Raw genomic sequence first — 19,514 nt, 5'->3', positions numbered from 1 at the left:
ACTATATGCAAGTTCAAGACACATAAAATTGGCAAAAACAAGAGGAAATTTAAGTCCTACAAGTTTTGCAGAAGAACGGTGAAGTTACTTACCCACCCCTCCGGGTGGGGCATGCGGGCCCTTCACAGTCTCGTGTACCACAGAGACTGGCAGGTAATAATGATATTTGAGTTAAATGCCAGCAGCAGTAAGCCAGAGAGAGAGAGCCTGTAGCTGCATCTCTTCTGGCACACTTCTGCTGCAGCAAGAGAGGACAAGCACCTTCTCTTGCCAAGAGTCCAGTGTGAACCAGACACAGCAGGACACTTGTGGCCCTTGGAAGCACTGCCGGGAAAACAGCTCTTCCATGGGGCTTCCTCACTGAGCATCAGGGAGCAGCATGAGTGGGATTTCTCCCTATCAAAAAGGGAGGGCCAACCACACAAGCCAGGCACTGACCTCACCAGCAGCAGAGGTACCACAGCACCAGGAACCTGCAGGCAGCAGTAGGGTAGCAGGAACAGGTCAAGGAGCAGCCCAGCAGGGACCACCTAAGGAGCCAGGTCCAAGAGGTCTGCTAGAGACAAGCACCCTCATAAGGAAAGCAGTACAACCTCAAGCCTGGGCTTAAGTGGAGTCCCAGCCCAGGGGCGTGGGTGGAGGCTACAGGTGAGGTTGCTTAGGACTATCAAGGCTCGTTATGCTCCCCAGGGCACTATCACAGAGCTTCTTTCTCAGTACAGGCATGAAATCTCTTCCCTTTCATATCTGTGGTGAGGGTTCTGCAAATTCATACCCAAGATTAAAAAATGTATTTTTTTTCTCTGAAGTGCAGCACAGAGATTAAAAAAATAATAATCTCTCAGCATATGAATGGGTTACTAAATATTTCTTAACAGATGCAGGAAGTGATTCTGGGCCAGACTGACACTGATCTATTCAGGAGGAGCTCTGACTAATCATGGGGATTTGCTTATGATTTAAACTAAGTATAGAGAATGTAAACATCTAAATTCCTAAATAATTCTCAGCAATTAACTGATGGCATATAAAGTCTGCTCAGAAAACCTCTGAAGCAATAATGCCATCTCTAGCTGTTATGCAGTACCACATCTCCTTTCCTGTTGCACATTAGCCGTGTGGGAAGTGAGGAGCTAACGCCTTGGGCAGCTGGGTGCTAAGCATACCACCTCTGCAAATAAAAAAGCCAAATATAGGGGCCAGATTTTAAAATCTGGGCTACAGTGAAGCAGGGGTGAGGTTAGGACTTGAGCCTGTGGCTCTGTAGCCTGCACTTTACCTTTGCATGCAGATCTGACAGCTCACCGGAGAAAGGGATTAAGCAGAAGATGTACAGCAATATTGTCATTGACAACCTGTTCTGCAGTGCACGTATTTGGGGTATACATTTTAGTCACTGAGAGCCATTTTACAGTTAAGCAAACATGGCCAATGAAAAAATAAGAGAATGAAAACAGGTGTAAAGAAAAATAGCAAAAGACATGAAAGCACTGGAATATAGATTTCAGTTAAAAAAACAAACTACTCTAGCCCCCACCTAAAACCTTATAAAAATTCATACTGTAAGTCCCATTATTATTATTATTGTTGAGGGTGTGTAGCTTTGAGGAGCAGCTATTGGAACTTGCCCATTTGGAGACGCCTTCCAAAGGAAAAAAATGTTACAATACACCCCAAATGCTAAGGGCTGTTCTTGAATTTTAAAGACAGTCTGTACTCAGCCTCTGGTCTCCACCAAAAATTTTACTAACTTGAGCAGATTGTTTCCATTTAAAATACTTAACTAATTCTTAATGTACGTGAGTGCAATGTCTGAAGCTGTGGTTCTCACATGGCCCAGCAATCTTTGATCAGGCTAAATTGGAGGAAATATTCACAGCAAAAGAGCCCCTGGTGTGACTCATAATTAGGTTTACGCTACCAATGAAATAAGCTCATTAAGAGACGTTAAAAATGTAAATATAATTTTGAAATCAAATTGTCTGAAAAAATGTAGATTTGGAAATAGAAGATGAAGCGTGGCGGAAGAACTATGACAGGCTGTGTTAATGCAAAGGCAGAACAGAAGACAACTGATTTGCATAACAGGACTTCAAACCTGAAAATCCTCTTTACCCTCCCTGGAATAATTTATTCCAGATCATCAACACAGGCTTCTAACATGCAGATTTTGTTGAGAGCTGGAGGAGCCTAGCGTCTCTTTTGCATTGAGCTTGATTTCAATCAGGAGAGCTGTATTTAAAAACAAAACAAAATCCTCACAACATACAACAGAAATCCAGCCTGGAAAGAGCAGTACAAGTTCCCAGCCAGCATAAAGCCCAAGGGACAGATTTCATCCTCCTCCAGCATGTCTTGGCTGGGAACGTGCACTGGTGGCAATGTGTGGGAGAGTCCTCAGGCCTTTGAAGCAGCCTCCTTGATGTGGTATTCACTGCATTATTTCCAGCTTAAATCAAAATGCTGCTAGCCCAGCTCTGCACTCCGTGTGGTTTGGCTGTACCCGAATGTGACATCCCACCCTCAGGGGTGAGGAAGCACCTTCACCGAGCAGCAGGGCACGGTAGGAAGAGCAGCATCTGCTTCTGCTGGAACCTGTGAGCACGTCTGCTTGGCAGCCTCGGCAGCCTGAGTTTCCTGGGCCTTAGGGCCATTCCCAGTTCCAAGTCCTGAGCAGATAATTGGCCCCGGAGCCTGCCCAGGCGGCCGGAACAAAGGCTCTACAACGGGCAGGGACCCACCAGTGGCCCCCAGGCGCTGCCTTTAAGCCTGTCTTTAGCTTCTGGGATCCTGCCTCCTGGTTCGGGGGACACTCAAGAGCCCTCAAAACCGTCTTTGCACTGTAAAACCCTCTCCTAACTCGCCATCAGCCGGGCTCAGGCTCGGCTTTACCCGAGCCTCCCCGGCGGCGCGCAGTGCCCGGCACGGCTGGCAGGTGGCGGCCGCAGCCCGCGGAGGTGCCGCCGCTGGGGCACCCGATGCTGCTGAACAACGAAGTACAATTTACACCAATACCAAAAATCACGGGTTTTTTGGGGTCCCTGCAGTCCCCCTTCCACAGCACATTTCCACTGTAAAGTGTTCCTTGGGCGCATTGACGAGAAAAAAAGCAAACCTCACAAAAACTGCCGGCAACGCCTGTGCGGGATTGCTCACAGATGCTTGCAAGGGGTCCTAAAGCCACCCCACAGGAACACCAGTGCTAATCGGACCACAAAGGGCATAGAATCAGTTATGCCCCCTTCATATCATATCTGAAAAATGACTTATTTTTGTCTGTGAGTAAATTAGATTACCTGGCTTTTAATAGAAATGCTATTGAATCAGCCCAGCTGAATACCACTGAATCATGAAAATAAGATTATTGTCTTGCTGACAGAATACAAAAGGACCCAGAGCTGGAGCCATTGTCAAAGTCCATGCCCATCTTGGTGGTTGTGCCTCATTCATGTTGTATGCAGCTTGTGTTTCACAGAATAGTTAATGAAATACTCATCTTGATTATACAACAGTTTTAATTTTATATTATCCTTTACATCTGGGCAAAAGGGGTCGTAGAAAGATGCTACAAGCATCTAGAGCCAGGAGATAAATTTGCTTTAAACAGCCTTCCAAGTTTGGATGAGGAGAGATAATGTTGATTGACACAGTGCAAACACTAAGATTATAAGGATAGCAAGCACCCTCACAAGGTTCTTTTTTGCTATTGCATGGGAGACTGCAGTTTTAGCAACTTCCTTTGAGTTCCACTAGGTGACTACAGAGACGTCTCACCGTCATATGGTAAATTCTATATCTTTAAGAGAATGTCGGTCATCTTTCAATAACATAAGCTCTATTTCAAAGAGAAATTATAAACTTGAACTAAAACTAGTTAATTTTTTAGGTTCAGTGCCCAGCTTCCTTTGCTCTGAAATGTATGAATCTCAGCTGCAATAAAAATTCAGTACTCACTAGGGACTGACCATAAACAAATCAAATTGGAAAATGTGTTTTACAAGCTGGTTGGAATGGAAGAAACTAAAAAGTGCATGTGACATATAATATAGTATGTGATAGTAAAATATGTTATAGGATATGTTTTTATCTCTGAGAAACAGCTGACTTGTTGACACTGACTAGAGCATTAGGTGTCAAAGATTTATTTAATGTTTTTTTTCGGGACTCAGTGTCCTGACATTTTGTTCTGTCTGTTACAAAACACAAATTCTGCTCTCATCATTCATTTCCTTTTTTTGTATTACAGTGCTGAAACCTTGGACTGCAACAGCCTCTTTATTTCATCCAAATTTTTATTTACTCTTTGTCCTCCCTCTTGCTGCAAAAATTAATTCACCCTTTCCACTTATTATTTCACCAATCTGTTTTAGCATTTAAAATGTTCTCTTGTTGCAAATCAGATCACCTCTTTGATACATGACCTTGCACTCCGTGTTCAGAGCCCTTTAACACAATCAAACTTTTCCAGAAAGAATTTAGACTTTGGAGAAGATATCATTAATCTCAAACCTTCGAGAATTATCCAGTAAAACACAACTGAAAATGCAGACAAATTGTTCTTTAAAAAGGTCTGAATTCTGCTTTTTTACTTCTGGAATAGAAATTTATTTTCCATCTTCTAATTGACCCAGAGTACAAAATTCATTATGATAGTTCTGGTCTAGTTTACTGTCAGTCCTTTTCAGGTAACCTTCAGTGGTATTGGTTTTCACTGCTTTTTTAGTGCTTTTGTGATCTACAGAAAAGGAGATTGCAGTGTGTCAGTGACGGCTTCTCCACTTTGAGAAATACCAACACAAAAAAGACTTTGTAAGTGACCAAATGAAAATATGAAAAATAAGATCCCTTGCAGTTTCAGGGGTGAATTTTTCCTTGTTTATAGTGTTGTTTTGGGCAGCTCTTCTTTTCCTGTTTCCCTTCATTAAATGATTAACCACCTTGCCAGTTTCTTTGTACCTGATTTGCCATTTTATCATACAGATACATATCTTTATACTGTCCCTGACTGATTTTATGAACAGATTTCTTGAACAGAAAGCATCTGAGCCAAAGTCCATGAAATTCAAGGTGATTTTTTTCCACAGGCTTTTCCTCATGACCAATGGTATTGCTTACCAGGAATGTGATACAGAATAGATGCTCTGAGATTTGGCAGAAAAATCGACATTTGAAACACTCGCATTCTCTAACTGGCAACACAATAATGCCTTTGGAACACATACGGGGACACTTTGCTGCTGTCCTCTTCCTTGCCAAGTCTATTCTAGAATTAGTGTCAGTTCTCTAAAATGTTAATTTTATTCAGATTTATAAGAATGCCTGTTTTCTGTGCATACCTGGGCAGATGTTTCTGGTGTACCTTAAATGAAATGCCACAAAGAGTTGAGTATTTGCAGGGTCTAGGAGGTAAATCCTAAAACTGTGTCCAGTTTGGTACAGTAATCCTAATCTATTCAGAGGGGTGAAGGGACACTGTAGGGATGGGAAAGAGTCTGTTCCTAATCCTTCCTGCTGTTCCCATGGCAGATGAAACAAAGAACAAGAGCAAGATAAGCGTGAGCATTCATGCAATAGTTAGTGTAATTGGAAAAACAGAAACCTTCCTTACCACCCTGAAAAAAAACCCAGAAATCATCTGTATAGTGATGCCTTATCTGATCACAGAAAAACTAAACAATGTGACTCTGAGGAGGCTAAGTGCTTTGTGTCTCAAAGACAACGTTGGTGAAGAAGTGATTTGTTTTTTCCAGTGCTATGTTTCCTGTGCTGCTGAAAACAGTCTGTCATGACTTTACCAGCCACTGTTTCCATTTGCCATGGTCTTTGGGACTGCTATGGGAGTAACACTGAGTTTAGCCTGTGTAGGAAGATTGGATTGTGGGCTTACAGCTGAGTATCAGAAATACATTCAAGGTGCTGCTGGACACGAGTGACTTATTGCAAGGGTCTTCTGCATAGCTGTAGTACAATTCTGGGGACAAAGATTGTCAAACACACCCTGACACAGCCGCCAAGGCAACCCCAGGCCAGTGTAAGATCTTCCTCCTTCCAGGTCATAGTGAATATACCTAGTGAGGCAGAAACCTAAGCCATGTGTGACTGTATTTTTTGGAAACGCACAGTGATGCAAAATCTTAGGAAATCGATTCAAGAATTGTTCTCTCTGCTCCATTAAAAAGTGACATGATGAAAAGAGACTGTGAACCTTCCATTAACTAGGCAGTTAAATCAGATTTGTATGTGTCTTATGTATCTGAGCCATCTGCTGATCTCAACCATTCATTTTAATTTGTCAGTACACTAGATTTCTACCAAGCTGATATAGGCAAAAGCAATTTCCAGGGAGAAATGCAGACGTCTGGTCGTGAGAATGAAATATTTCAGCACTCCTATCACATGTGACAGCTAAGCAAATCTGTCCCTGGTGCTGACTCTATTAAACCCTTCTGTGCTTAGTAATAAAATACTGTCACCTCACCACTACCCAAGGTAATGCTAGAGGAAGTCTATAAAGACCCTCAGTGGCTTCATGATAACTGGAAAAGGTGTAATATACACATAATAAGAGAAGAGAGTAATGTAGAGCCACCCAGCCATGTGGGGATACTGTGCTTAATTTACAGCCTGAATGAAGGTCTCATGTATTCAGGAGCTGCCTTGCACAGTAATTAATAAAATAAGGTTCAGAACGAAAAGATGAGTGTGCTGGTCTCAGGACTGCACCTGAGATTTACTCCATTGCACCACTGTTGTTTAAGCTGCTTTACACAGTGAAATGCTGCAACTGTCTCTCTCCACAGGCTGAAAAACATGTACCTCAAATTAACTCAATTGAAAAGAATGTATCATAAATTTTCTTCTTTGACACCAAACTGATACTCAGATTTAGTGTCACTGAATTTTGGAAAAATTCTCTCTCTGGTTTTCCAGTATTTCTTTATTCATTGGTATGGACTGCATAAAATTTGAAGATAAGTAGAAATAAAAAAACCAAGAAAAAAAAAAGCATATTTGTAGAGACATCAAGTTTTGCATTTCAGAGCTAAAGCCAAATTCATTACTAGGAGTGAAGAAAGGAATTCTCCTTCAGCTCAGGCCATTCCAGATGAGCTCCTATGAAGTTTTCTTATCCTTATGAAAGCTTGGGTGCAGACCCTGCCAGAAGGGGGAATACCTCACCACAGAAAACATTCTTCTGAAATGGTCTGAGAGTAGACAGTGACAAATTGTGTTCTCCTGTACCTATTCGAAGGTTAATTGTAAAATTGTTCCAATGTGAAGGAACAGAATTTAATTGCATTTTTGTGCCAGTGAAGAATAAGGAAGAGTTTAGTGTTTTTAGAGAAAAGGGTATGCCCAATATTTAGCCCTTATAATTCCACATCAGGATGTAATAGAGGCTCAAAGCCTAACCTAGTTCTAGTATGCATTTGATTAGATATGGATGCATAATACTGTCCTCATAAAACCTAGGATAGAGATAGCAAGGGAATTATCTTTGTAAGCCATTAAGGCACATAACCTCCTTCAGAAAGGGGTATTTGGGTAAATAAGTTTGTACAATGGGCACGTATTGTACCTTGTGGGTAATCTGACAGCCTTGCAGACTCTCTAATAAAGTGTATGTATTGGTATTTTTAAAATTATAAATATGTTTAAAAATAAATGCTCATTCTTGTTTGTTTTCCTTCCTCTTGTCTCTCACAGATCTCTCCCTATTGTTCCTTCTATACAGAGCCTCCTAATATCAGCATCTCTGCACATATGTTAGCACAATGGGTTGCCATAAAGGATTACAGAGCCATGCAGATCCTACAAGGTCACTCAAAAATTCGGTTGGAATACAGTCTATAACCAAAGAGGTGCTTTAATTCGAAGTAAACTCAAAAAGCAAATAGTTCTTCCAAATTTCCTCACGCTTTACAACCGTGGAATCTGTTACTGAGCCATGCTGTGCTCAGGCTTCAAATGAGTAAAACGTTGAAGAAAGATGCATGTCTTTATTGGATCTTACAGTATCTCTTTACTTTATTTGTGATAAGTATTGAAAAAAAGAAGGAAATTATATGCTAGAAATTATTTAGGGCATAGTTGATGGCACCTGCACTTAATAAATAAAAATTTTTGTGTTCTTATGCATATTTTCCCAGCAGTAGCTATTCAGGTGCTTCACAGCAGTGATTGGTAAAAGTGAGCACACAAGACTTGGCATTTTCTCATGCCTTTGCTGAAAAAAAAAAGAGTCACAAGCAAGTTTATTATTCATCCAGGTCTGATTCATACATAAAGAAAGATGGAACAATGAAGTGATTTAAGTCATGGTCCAGGTCGCAGCAAAAGTGGAAGGAAAGTTCAAAACACCACAGCTGATTGCAAAAACATTTGTATACAGTGGGAAGACAAGCCTTGTAGCACAAGAATCTTCCCGTGAGAAGGACTGAGCCACACCTAGATATTTGCTAGACAGGGAGAGGGTATGTAGCTCAGCAGTTTGAGCAAGAGAGTGGGGATCCAGCATTCTGTTCTATGCTGGGGTTTCATGCTGCTACCTATTCCTGTAAATTAGGTATGCAGTCCTGGCTTTACTGCTAACTGGCTCAGTGGGCTCAAATATGCATGTTGCACAGCAGGTTGCTCCTTGACCACTCATGAAATTAGGTCCTGGCAAATACAAGATTTGCTTGTTTTGCCTCTCTGCAGCTGCAACCACATGTCATTATGATAAATAAAATATGTGACCATCTTCACCAGAGACTAATTTTTGCTACTTTTATCTCATGTAAAAGGTAGAAAGAATACCTGCTGATTCACAGAGTTTTTCTGAAGATTAATTTAATTGGAATACTGTTCTTGAAGAAAGCTGTGAAAGCTAAAGACCAAGGTTAGCATGTATTAGGATTTATTTTAATGGAGATGTAGCTACCAGCACTCATGTAAAAAGAGAACCCATTTAACTCAGGTGAACTCAGACACTCTGCCAAACACTGCGGTAAGGCGGTGTAACAGACGACTTTCAGAACTTAAGGAGTATGTGACAAAAGGTGTCTGGGAAACACAGCTCCTCTACTGGGCTCTCTCTTCCAAGCAGAGGCAAAAGACTCCTTTCCTTTGGGTCCTTGTGCATCCTTTCCCCTATGCATCATCCAAAACTTGCTCAGGTCAATGGGAATCTTTTCTTTCAGTTAAAGGAATATAAGCTCCCAGCCACACACAGCAAGATGATCATAGTAGTGATTTATTCTCTTTTGCATGAAGTTGGATGCTAACATTTGGGAAAGTACTATCAGAAGAAGAAATCTATATTCTGAAAGCCCACTCTCCATAAATGCTATGGAAAACAACCAATACTTTGTGTCTTTCATTTTCTACCAGGATCTGACTATATATCAGCAATTAAGGGAAACTTGCAATATCTGCAAAGCCAGTGTTAATATCCCCATTGAGAAATGAAGACATTGGGGAACAAAGAAAATAATTGAGTGTTCCAGAGCTATAAAACCAGACAGTACAGTTTGATATACTCTGTTATGAACAGCTATTGTGTATTAAGTTATAGAGTTCTGAATGCACATTCACCTACAACACCACTTTTCATAAGTTTTTATCACAGAATAGGATGTTTCAAATTGTCAGACATTGATGCATTTTTTACATTTAATTGCTTGTATTTTCAATTTAGTGGAGAAGTTTACAAACACAATATTTTTTAATAGATTCCAAATGAGATAGTGCATCTGCAATTTATTTTACCCACAAGAAAAGAAAGAAGAAAAAAAAAATCAGCAGTAGTTTACTGTGCATAAAGCAGGGCATCATCTATTGTAGTTCTTCCCTACCCATATTTGACAATGATTCTCCAGTTGATTTTGAGATAACTACCCTGAGGAATAAAATATTGCAGCATTTACACTGTTAGAAATGTTACAATTGTTTTGCCTGAGTAAATGCTGCTATTTTGCTCCCTTGCTTGTTTTAGATGGTCCTTTTTAAGGTAAAAAAATAATTTTACTGAAATTGCTAGGAATTTTGCCAATTATGACACTGGAAACAGGAAAATAAGCAGTGCATAGGAGACAAGAAAAAATACGTAACTTACTTTCCCCTGGTAGTTTGAAAGCCGGATGCTTTGGAGTTGGCATCCTGCTGGCTCCTGGTGATACCAGCGCTGTGAGAGGACTGCTTGACAGATCTGTTCCCTGTAGCTGTATCCAGGCTTGTAGTGACCCCTTGAAGGAGAGGGATCTCTCTAGCAGTGCTTTGTAGGGCTGTCCCTTTGTTGCGAGATGAGCTTCCCATCTTGTCTTTGCCAGAGTCATCATCACTGTGTCCATTTGACTGACTTGCAGGGGTAGATATTGTGGGACTGGAAGTTTTCTTCGCTGCTTTCATTCCCAGTGTCTCGCCTGAAGATGCAAAAGGAGGTCCCTGTGAGGCATTCACTTTGGCTTCTTGGATTTCAGAGTGGGGTGACCCCCTAATTGTGGTCAAAGATGGAGTCGAGTCTGAGTGACTTGTCTGGGTTTCATCACCTTGTCCTGTGGTCCTGAATTTTCCTGGAATGTTAAATCCAATGCTGCCCCTCTGTAAGTGCAATAGGAGCAGGAAGAAAATTATCTCTTTCATTCTGATGGTTTGCAAATGCTGTAAGTTATCTCACATTTATTTCCTAAACAAGAAATCCTGTAGTTTCTCCCTCCTCCTGGGCTGCTGCTCCGATAGTGAGCCTACCCAGAGGATGCCCTGACAGGTTTTATTTCTGTAGAAAGGAAACAGGTTTTGGTGTTTCAAAACTGACTGAGGAAGCCTGGTTTCCTGTTTCTGTGGATCCCCCTGCAACCTGTGACCCCTCAGAGAGCAGGAACCTGGCAGCCTCTGTGGGAGGAAAAAAAGAAGTCTCTGCAGAAGGCACAGGATAAAGATTCATGGCACAATAGAAATGTGGAAAAATATGCACTGTGAAGTAATCCTGAGGGATAAAACCTGAAATTATTAGCTAATTTTCCTTTCACATGCACATGCACAGAGAAGTGATGTCTCACATGTGCCCTTTCGATGGTTAAAATTATGACCTTGTTACTCGAAAAAGAGTTGGCAAAACTGGTGTGCTACACAAAGCTGAACATTTGCTGTGTCTCCTCTTTTTAGTCTGAACATTTAAGCACACTGCTGCCAAAAGTGTGGAGATAAGGAAGAGGTTCACATTGTATCCACCACTGATCCTCATGCCTGGAGATACTCAAAATTCAACTAGACAAGACCCTGAGCAATTTGATCTTAGCCCTGCTTAGAGTTGGTGTTTTGGACCAGATGACCTTTGGATGTCCTTTCCAGTGTATATCACTCTATGAAATTATGCTTAATACCTGCAAGGTTGAACACTGCAGCCAGAAAAGAGGAGATGAAGGCTTTTCTCCTATGCTGCCATTCCCCAGCTCTCTGAGACTAAGACTGGTCAGTTTCTTATTGAAGGAAAAGAAAGGGAAAAAGGTAATTGCTGAAGAAATTGCATAGAGAAATACAAATACACGAAATTTTAAAGGAGGTACAAAGCAGCAACAGAATAGACCTGTCAGGAACCATATAGATCTGAGAGGCCCTTGCCAACCAGTTCAAAAATCCTCTGGCCACTGACAGGAGTTCTGTACTAAAGACTGTGAACAAGACGTCCCTGAAAGCAACTCACACATCTGCTAACAGAAGAGCATCTTATGGGTGTGCTTCATGTTAGTTGAGGATCAACTTTCCTCAAAAACAGAAGAAAATCTCCATTCCGTGGAAGTCTAATGACTAACAGGGACACAGTGGAAAAGCTGGTAAATTGCTTGCATATTTTGTCAGAAAAGGCTTTCAAAAAAACCAAAACCAAACCAATAAGCCCAAAAGCAAAACACCAACAGGGGGGATAAACTACCAGCTTTTGTTGCAGTCAAGTAAATCTCTGTGATGACTGTTCCTGTTTAGAAGATTTGGATAACAGTGCCTTGATTTCAGTTTCCAGGTGAAAATGTTTAGGTGTACTAAAGGGTTGAGTTTTCCATTTGTTATGGTTTTATTTTCCTGTTTTATTGTCTTGGTAAAGCACAGGCTTCTACTGTGTAAGTAAACCAGATGCAATTTTATGATACAACACGTTAGAAAAGATATGCAGTTGTGTTTTCTTTTGGAGACTATTACCCCTCTCTTTTTTTTTTATTCATAGTGAAATCTGTACATGACCTTTGAATGGAGGACACAGGAGACAATCTAATGAGCAATTTAATTTAAAGACTAACATAAGCAATTTCATGCGAGCGCTTATCTTTCTCAGCTTTATATTTGAGATTTTGAATTAGTACCATTACCTGAATCAGCCTTTGGCATCCCATATTTTTTAGAAATCCCAAGACAAAATGAAGGGTAAATTAGTGTTGACCGTATTTGCAAATTAAATGAAAGCTGCCTTTAAAAAAATCACAGCAGCTGTATACTGTGTTTAATTATACAATAAGAATGCCTAAAACTACACAAAACTTGGATTATGCTTTGAGTCACTCCACTCAGTGTTAATTCTACCTCTAAATTCAGAAAAGCAACTGCAGATTTCCACCAGTAAAGAGAAAAGTAATGTAGAAGAGTCTGGCTTTTGGTGGTTGGTGGATTTCGCTTACAGCAGTGTATATTTCCCTGTCTGAATAATCCAAAATGAAGATCTATTGTTAATATTACTTTATTAGTACATGTCTGGGCTTTAGATTAAAATATAAGGCTGTTTGAAGGCTGTTTTTATTTAGCAAAACCATCTTGGCACTGTAAGAAACTCAGGATATCCATTTTCAGACTGCTGTATGCTGGATCTGAATCCCAAGCTCATCATAAGTCTTATTTCAGCATTAGTTCACATCCAAGTGCTGCTTGTCTTGGTGCAAATTGAACCCAGCAAAAGATCAGCACTTGGATGCATTTGGTGAAACTCAGGTAGAACTAGATTCAAAATTATCCTGAAAGCTTTCACTCAACATGCTGCCTACTCCCTTAAGCATAAATCCCTAGGTGCCACATTTTTTGTATTAGTTGTGCATTCATGTAACTGAAATCCCTGCACGCTGGGCTGGCCTCATGGGCTTTTCTTGGAAATTTTAAAAGTTGACCTTGGAGCAGAAGCTGGATCTCAAGTTTCCAATCCATATTAAGTGTCCATATTAGAGTCTACATCATGCTTGCTATCAGATACATATTCTTTCACTCCGTGAGTTTTAATTCTGTAGGTATTGGCACATTCAGCAGGAGGCACAGAGAGTCTCTCATCTCCCATGAGAGCACAGGACGGCAAAAGAAGCAGTTTTCTGGGAGGTGGAAATGGATTGTGAAGATGCAACTGCACTCCTGGGGGGCATTTAAGTCACCAGGCTACATTATATAAAAGAGCAGTACCCTTCTGCTCACAGAAGAGTTATCCCTGTTCTGTACTGCGGAAGAAAGAACACTATTTGTTTTCAGGGTCACAGCTGTGGTTCTTCAGACAAGGCGAGCACTTTACTGATGCTTGAGTAAGCTGACCAGACTGTGATTGTAGAAACACTTTTATATTTTTCATCTGCTAACAGCACACACTCAACACTGTGACTTCAGACAAATCCCTGAACATGTCATTGCATAACCTGAGCCATCTTCAGGAACTTTCAACTCCCCCCAACCACTGTGAGAGCATCAGGTTTGCTCTCCCCTAAGTTACCAGATTGCATAGCCATCTTGGCAGAGTTACTGTTGATCCTCCAGATTATTTAACAACTTCTATAAGGTCACTGTGGCTACACAGCCACAGTCTGTCATCCTCACTCTTTGGGATTTACCAGTAGAAAACCTATTCCCAGTCTTAGGCAGAGTAGTTCAAATCCATAGGGATTAGTCACACCAGAACTATTCAGGCCAAGGACTGCACAGCTGGATCGTCTCCTCTACCTCTGCTGGCAGCCACAACAGCTGTAAAACACTGCTCACACAATGGGCTGTCTGCTTAGCATGTGGGGTCACAAGTGATATGGTAAAAAATGAGAGTTTCTATCTGAGTGTTGTGGTTTAACCCCAGCCAGCGAACAAGCCCCACACAGCCACTCACTCAATCCTTCAGCAGTAGGATCAGCAAGAAAATCAGAAAGAAAAAAGGTAGAAAACTCATGGGTAGAGATAAAGACAATTCAATAGGAAGAGCAAAACCCATACATGCAAGCAAAGCAGAACAAGGAGTTCATTCCCATGGGCATGCAGGTGTTCAGCCATCCCCAGAGGAGCAGGGCCCCAGCACATATTACTTGGGAAGACGAACATCATACTCTAAACATCCCCCCCTTCTTCCTTCTTCCCCCTGCTCTATACACTGAGCATAATGCCATAAGGTCTGGAATAGCCCTTTGGTCAGTTTGAGTCACCTGTCCCAGATATGGCTCCTCCCAACCTCCCACACATCCCAAAATTCCCTGCCAGTGTGGCAGCACAAAAAGCAGAAAAGGCCTTGGCTCTGTGCAAGCCCTGCTCAGCAATAACACAAACATCTCTATATTATCAGCCCCATGTTCAGCACAAATCCAAAACACAGCCCCATACCAACTGTGAAGAATTTTAACTCTACCCCAACCAAAACCAGCACAGTGAGAAAGCTGTTATTGAATAGCTCTTTATTCCACTGGTGTGCCTACTGCTGGGAGAATTTTGCTTTCCCTTGCTCCAGATCAAAGACACTTGTATTTGACATAAATTCTCCCATTTCCTGCCGTGCCTCTTGGTACCAGCTGAATGGTCCAGTGAAAAAGCCACTTTGCTTTCTTGTCTCATATACAGATGCACAGGGCAGCACTTAAGACAGGAAAATAGGCACCCCAGGATAAGGAAGAAGAAATCACTTCTGCAATGATTCAGAAAATTCTTATCAGGTTATGAAGAGCTCTAAATATCTCTATATCAAAAAAGAAAGCTTCTTTTTCTTATCATAATGTTTCCTCTGTAAGGTCCAAAAGCATACTGAAGACTCCTGAGCAATACCCATACTTACTGTTAGGTTTGGTTTCAGTTTTGTTTTTTATTTAAGAGCTCATATCCAATGTGTATGGCTGGTTAGCCTAAATTAAAAGCTTACATTACAAAATATGCTATCATGCTTAAGGTGGCCACATTTTACAAATTACAGCCATTGTGTACTTAGAAAAAAATATCTCTCTATGTCTACCCAGGAAGGTCAAATTTTACATCTAAAATAGGATTCAATGAATCAGTAAGATTTCTTTAGGTTTGTTCTGATTGCATAATACAGACCACTGTGTCCCTCCCAAAAAAATGACTCCTTTGAGTCCTAGTTTGCTTAGAAGAGCAGTAACAGGAGAAACCATTACTTTATGTAGAAAGGACACAGCAGCAGAAGGATTTTCCAATTAAAGGTCAGGATGTGAAGTTTGCATGATTACAGCACGAACTCTTAGTGTTTCTAAAGGCCCAGCTGCGATTGGGATCCAGCTAAGCCAGAGAGTCCTATTCCATCATCAGCATCACTCTTGATCAAACTAAGCAAACATAATACCCCACAGTATTTGAGTATACCTTTGCTGAAGCATCATGTAATACTTGTGTTTTTAAAGTGTATTCCAATATATTCTTTTCCTTTGCCTGTGGGCACGTTTTTAGCCTTCAGAGATATTTATGTATTCTTTTACTTGGGAACAGTAGCAGCTGATGAAGGAGTTTGCTGTCTGCTTTGCTCTGACTTCAGCCTATCCTCAGGGCAAAGCTGACATCAGATAAGTGGCAACTGGCAATCATCTGGTTACCTTAAAAAAACCCCTCTGTGAGCTGTTCCTAGCATTTCCTTTCTAGAAATTACTTTGATAGGCAAAAAAACCAAAGAAAACTAGGTTTTGCCTAGAACAAAAAAACCAACTTATTGGTGCAGAGGTCTCACTTTGGCCTTTTTTTCATAGCATTGCCTCCCAGGTGTGATGAAGCCACTGGTCTTTGGTGACCAGTGCAGCCTCTTTTACCAGCTTCTAGGTGATGGTGCTAAAGGACAGTTTAGCTAAGGGAATGCTCACACTATTCTGGAGACCAAACCATGCCCAAGTGCAGACAGGAAATCAGAAGGGACCTAGGAAAGCAACAGCTACCTATATAGCCTTTAAATCCAACACTAAGAAAAGCTTGGCTTTATCTCCAAGAAAATGTGGGGAACTGGGGACTAAGTAATGATGCCTGAAGGACAGAAACTTCCTGGATAAGTTTTCATCTGTCTGATAGTGTGGATTTCCCACCCATGTCTGCTACTGACAAAGCTTTGTTAGCAACACCCTGTGGAAAACAAACATGTGCTATTGACAAGCTCCCATGCCAGCTCGTTCCCCAGTGTATCCATCTGTGGAATTCTGTGGAAACTAGAAGGAAGCCAGGGCTGTGACAAAAGACCAGAGAAGCAAAAACTTTCCTCTGCTGGAAGCACACATCCATGTCTGTGCTGGGCTGCTCTCCTGCAGCTGAAGGTGACTCCACAAGGTGATCAACCCTCCTGAATAGCAGTGCTGCAAGTGACTGGGACAGCAGCATTTCCCTGAACTCTGGGAGCAGCCAAGCACCTTGGCATTCTTTAAGGGCAGGTGCTGCTAATTTTTCTGGAGTGTATACCTTACTTGTTTTGCAGAGCCTAAGGCTACAGACTGCATTGAGCATGTTTATCTCTCTCCTTCAGCAAAAGTAGTTGCTTCATTTTGCTCACATCAGTAGCGATGAGAAGTCGGGATGCTTCCACTACACCTTTGGCAGCAAAAAAACCCAGAATAATGAAGGGAAAGTGGTGACTAAAGAGAAACAGGGCATCAAAAGGAAAGGAAACTGCTAAGTGGGAAAGAACAGAGAAATGACTACAGAAGTAGTGGCAGTTCTACAAAGGGAACCCTGTGCTAAAATTTGAGTTTGTTACTTCAATTAAGCTTTCTGAAAGTGCTTTTAATGGCAGGTTTTTCCTGGTACATGTGACGCAAAAAGCTTCCAAAAGCAGAATGCCAGAATTAGGCCTGCACTGCTTTGTCTTCAGTAGGTGTCCAAAGAAGTCCCTTTCCTTCCTTATACTGTGTGCCTCTGCTAGGATGTAAGGAAACAGCCAAATGTGTAAATGAAATATGCATCAAGGCTGCTGCTGGCCTCACAAAAAATGAGGTGAGTGTCCAGACTGAAGTGAGAGCCTTTTTCACCCTTGCTTTCTTCTTTCCACTTCATTCCTTATATTTCCTCAATGTAGCAAAGGCTACCTAGGACATTTCAAAAGTAGCAGCCAGAAATGACCCATATTCACCAAACTAATAAAACTGGAGGGTCTGTCAAGCTGCAAGAGGAGCAGCCTACTTTTAGCCAGTTTGCTAAGACTGCATGCTGCAGAAATCAGACTGAAGTGGTAGTTGATATTCCTCCCATCACTATGTTTCTTAAAACTGCTGTTTCCATGGCAAATATACAGACTTGGCTTTCTACAATCACACTCTTTTACCACTTTTCTTGTAGGTATGCATTTCATGGGAAAAATGCATGTCTTCCCTCCCTCTTCTGCACCCTGCAAGCAGCTCAGTCTGGAGCAAGAGCCACAGATCCTTTAAAGGACAGTGAGAAGCCATTTGCTTCTTACTAAGGAGAATGAACATTGTGCAAGTTATGCAAAGAACAAGTCTTTATGGATCCAACCAAGATTAAAAGGCTGCATGTGATTTCCTGAGGCTACAGGAGTTCTGCTCAGGATGTTTTGTTTTTCTGCATTTTGCTCTTCTGAGACATCTGTGGGTCAATTTCATTCTTGTCATTTTATAAACAGAATTCCTTTTGCCATTTTCCAGCAGTGAGGCCCCAGCATTGCAACTGGTAGCATGTAGATAACCATGAAGTTCTTCCATTACTCATGAGCTATGGCCTGTTGCCAAGCTCTGCCTAGGGCATTTGGAAAGGCTTAGTGGGATAGAAATCTAAAAGGGAAGGTGATAATATAGCTGACAATACATTTCAGTATACATAAATCTAAGTATATGCATAATTCTGTCTCCTAATTTTTGCTGCTGCTGTGCTTGAAATTTGTCCAGGTTTTTGGTTGACTAGAGCTTGTTGCTGCTTGTAGGGTGAGTGTATGAATTACACAGGAATAAACATGTCAGTCTACTTTTTGTAGTGACCATGGTGTTCTAGTTCAGTAGTGTAAGAAACTTGATTTTCTGGGTGTTTCCCAGCTGGTATTTCTCTGGTTTGAAGTGTACTGTGTCAGGATATGGTAGTGTCTTATTTCCTTCAGGTATGACTATGGGGTAAGTTAAGTCACAGAACGGAACCAGTTCAGGAGGATGTAAAAGTATCTCTCTAAAGACTGGAGCAGTCTGGTGGCAGACAGTTTTGTCTAGGATTTTCAAGTGGGTTTTTATAAGAATAGGTTTGGTAGGAGAGCTAAGGATGTGAAATGTCTATACAAGAGAATAACCTGACTTGCAATGACTGGCTGGAGTCGATTTCCAACACTGACTTTGATTCAACCTGTTCAGTTTCACTTTCAGAATTGCTTGATCATATTGTTCTCCCCTTTCCCCTACATAAAAAGATACTTGGGCCATCTCTATTCCTTAAGACATCATTTAAAGGTAGGGCAAATTGTCTCCAGATTGACCAGTGATGCTGTGCTTTAATTTTCCAGTCAGAAAATGAAGCATAGTCACGGGAAAAGCCAAAGATTTGTCAGAAAAGATATTCCAAACTAGCTAAAATTTACTCTTCAGTGTAGCCTTTAACACAAGAATTTCAAAATTATCCTTTTCACCCAGACTTAAAACCTCACATTAAGCTACTGTGTGGATTGCTAATGTATGGTGCTATATTTTGTTTCCCTGGAAAACTTGATAATATGTAAAACGAATCTATATTGAAGGCTTCTCAAAATCCTCTGATCTTGCAACAGAAGGATGTTGCTCCAAGCTCCAGGAGTGAGCCCTCTGCTATTTACAAAGAAGCTTTTCCCATCATACGGAAAATAGATTTGAGAGAGTTTTCTCTGGCTCACATGATTAATTCTATTCCTAGAAAATTAGTTAGCAGTCTTGACATGCCCTGGGAGAAAAACAAAGGGAAGGCAACATGAACCTCTGTGTGTAATCTTCTATTTGAGCAAATGTAGATTATTTGTAGTGACTAATTTTTCCCTTGGAACAAAAAAGTGAAGGAGGGTTGAGTAATGTGTGATGCAATGGTTGCTGCAGCTGGGAGTTTAGAGTTGGACTGGAGCCTGAAGCGGCTTCATTTAGAAAATAAAGAGCTTTGGGAGCAAGTACTACATCTAAATATATGCATGTGTGCTCATGTATAGCAGCCATGACACAATAAGTGCCAAATGAGTGCTTGGATTTGAAATGTATTTGAAGGATTTCTTAGCTGTATCAGTAAGAGGAAAACCGGAGGTTAAGACAGTGTCAAAGCAGGTCAGAGCAAGCAGTAATGGCCACCAGCAAATTATTCCAATTGGAAGAGTTGGAAAACCT

General features: G+C 41.1%; 1 protein-coding gene across 1 annotated transcript in view; it reads right to left on the bottom strand.

The window, feature by feature from the left end:
* MMRN1 (multimerin 1) overlaps positions 1-10,659 on the bottom strand; it is a 40,517-nt gene extending 29,858 nt beyond the window's left edge. Inside the window, exon 1 of the mRNA XM_069013049.1 lies at positions 10,097-10,659. Coding sequence (XP_068869150.1) covers positions 10,097-10,623 — 527 coding nt within the window. The 5' untranslated portion in view covers positions 10,624-10,659. The remainder of the gene's footprint in view (positions 1-10,096) is intronic.
* Positions 10,660-19,514: the final 8,855 nt, after the last annotated feature.

The sequence above is a fragment of the Aphelocoma coerulescens genome, chromosome 4, assembly GCF_041296385.1.
Source record: "Aphelocoma coerulescens isolate FSJ_1873_10779 chromosome 4, UR_Acoe_1.0, whole genome shotgun sequence".
In the NCBI taxonomy this organism is placed as follows: domain Eukaryota; kingdom Metazoa; phylum Chordata; class Aves; order Passeriformes; family Corvidae; genus Aphelocoma; species Aphelocoma coerulescens.
This window is presented reverse-complemented; position numbering and strand designations above follow the sequence as displayed.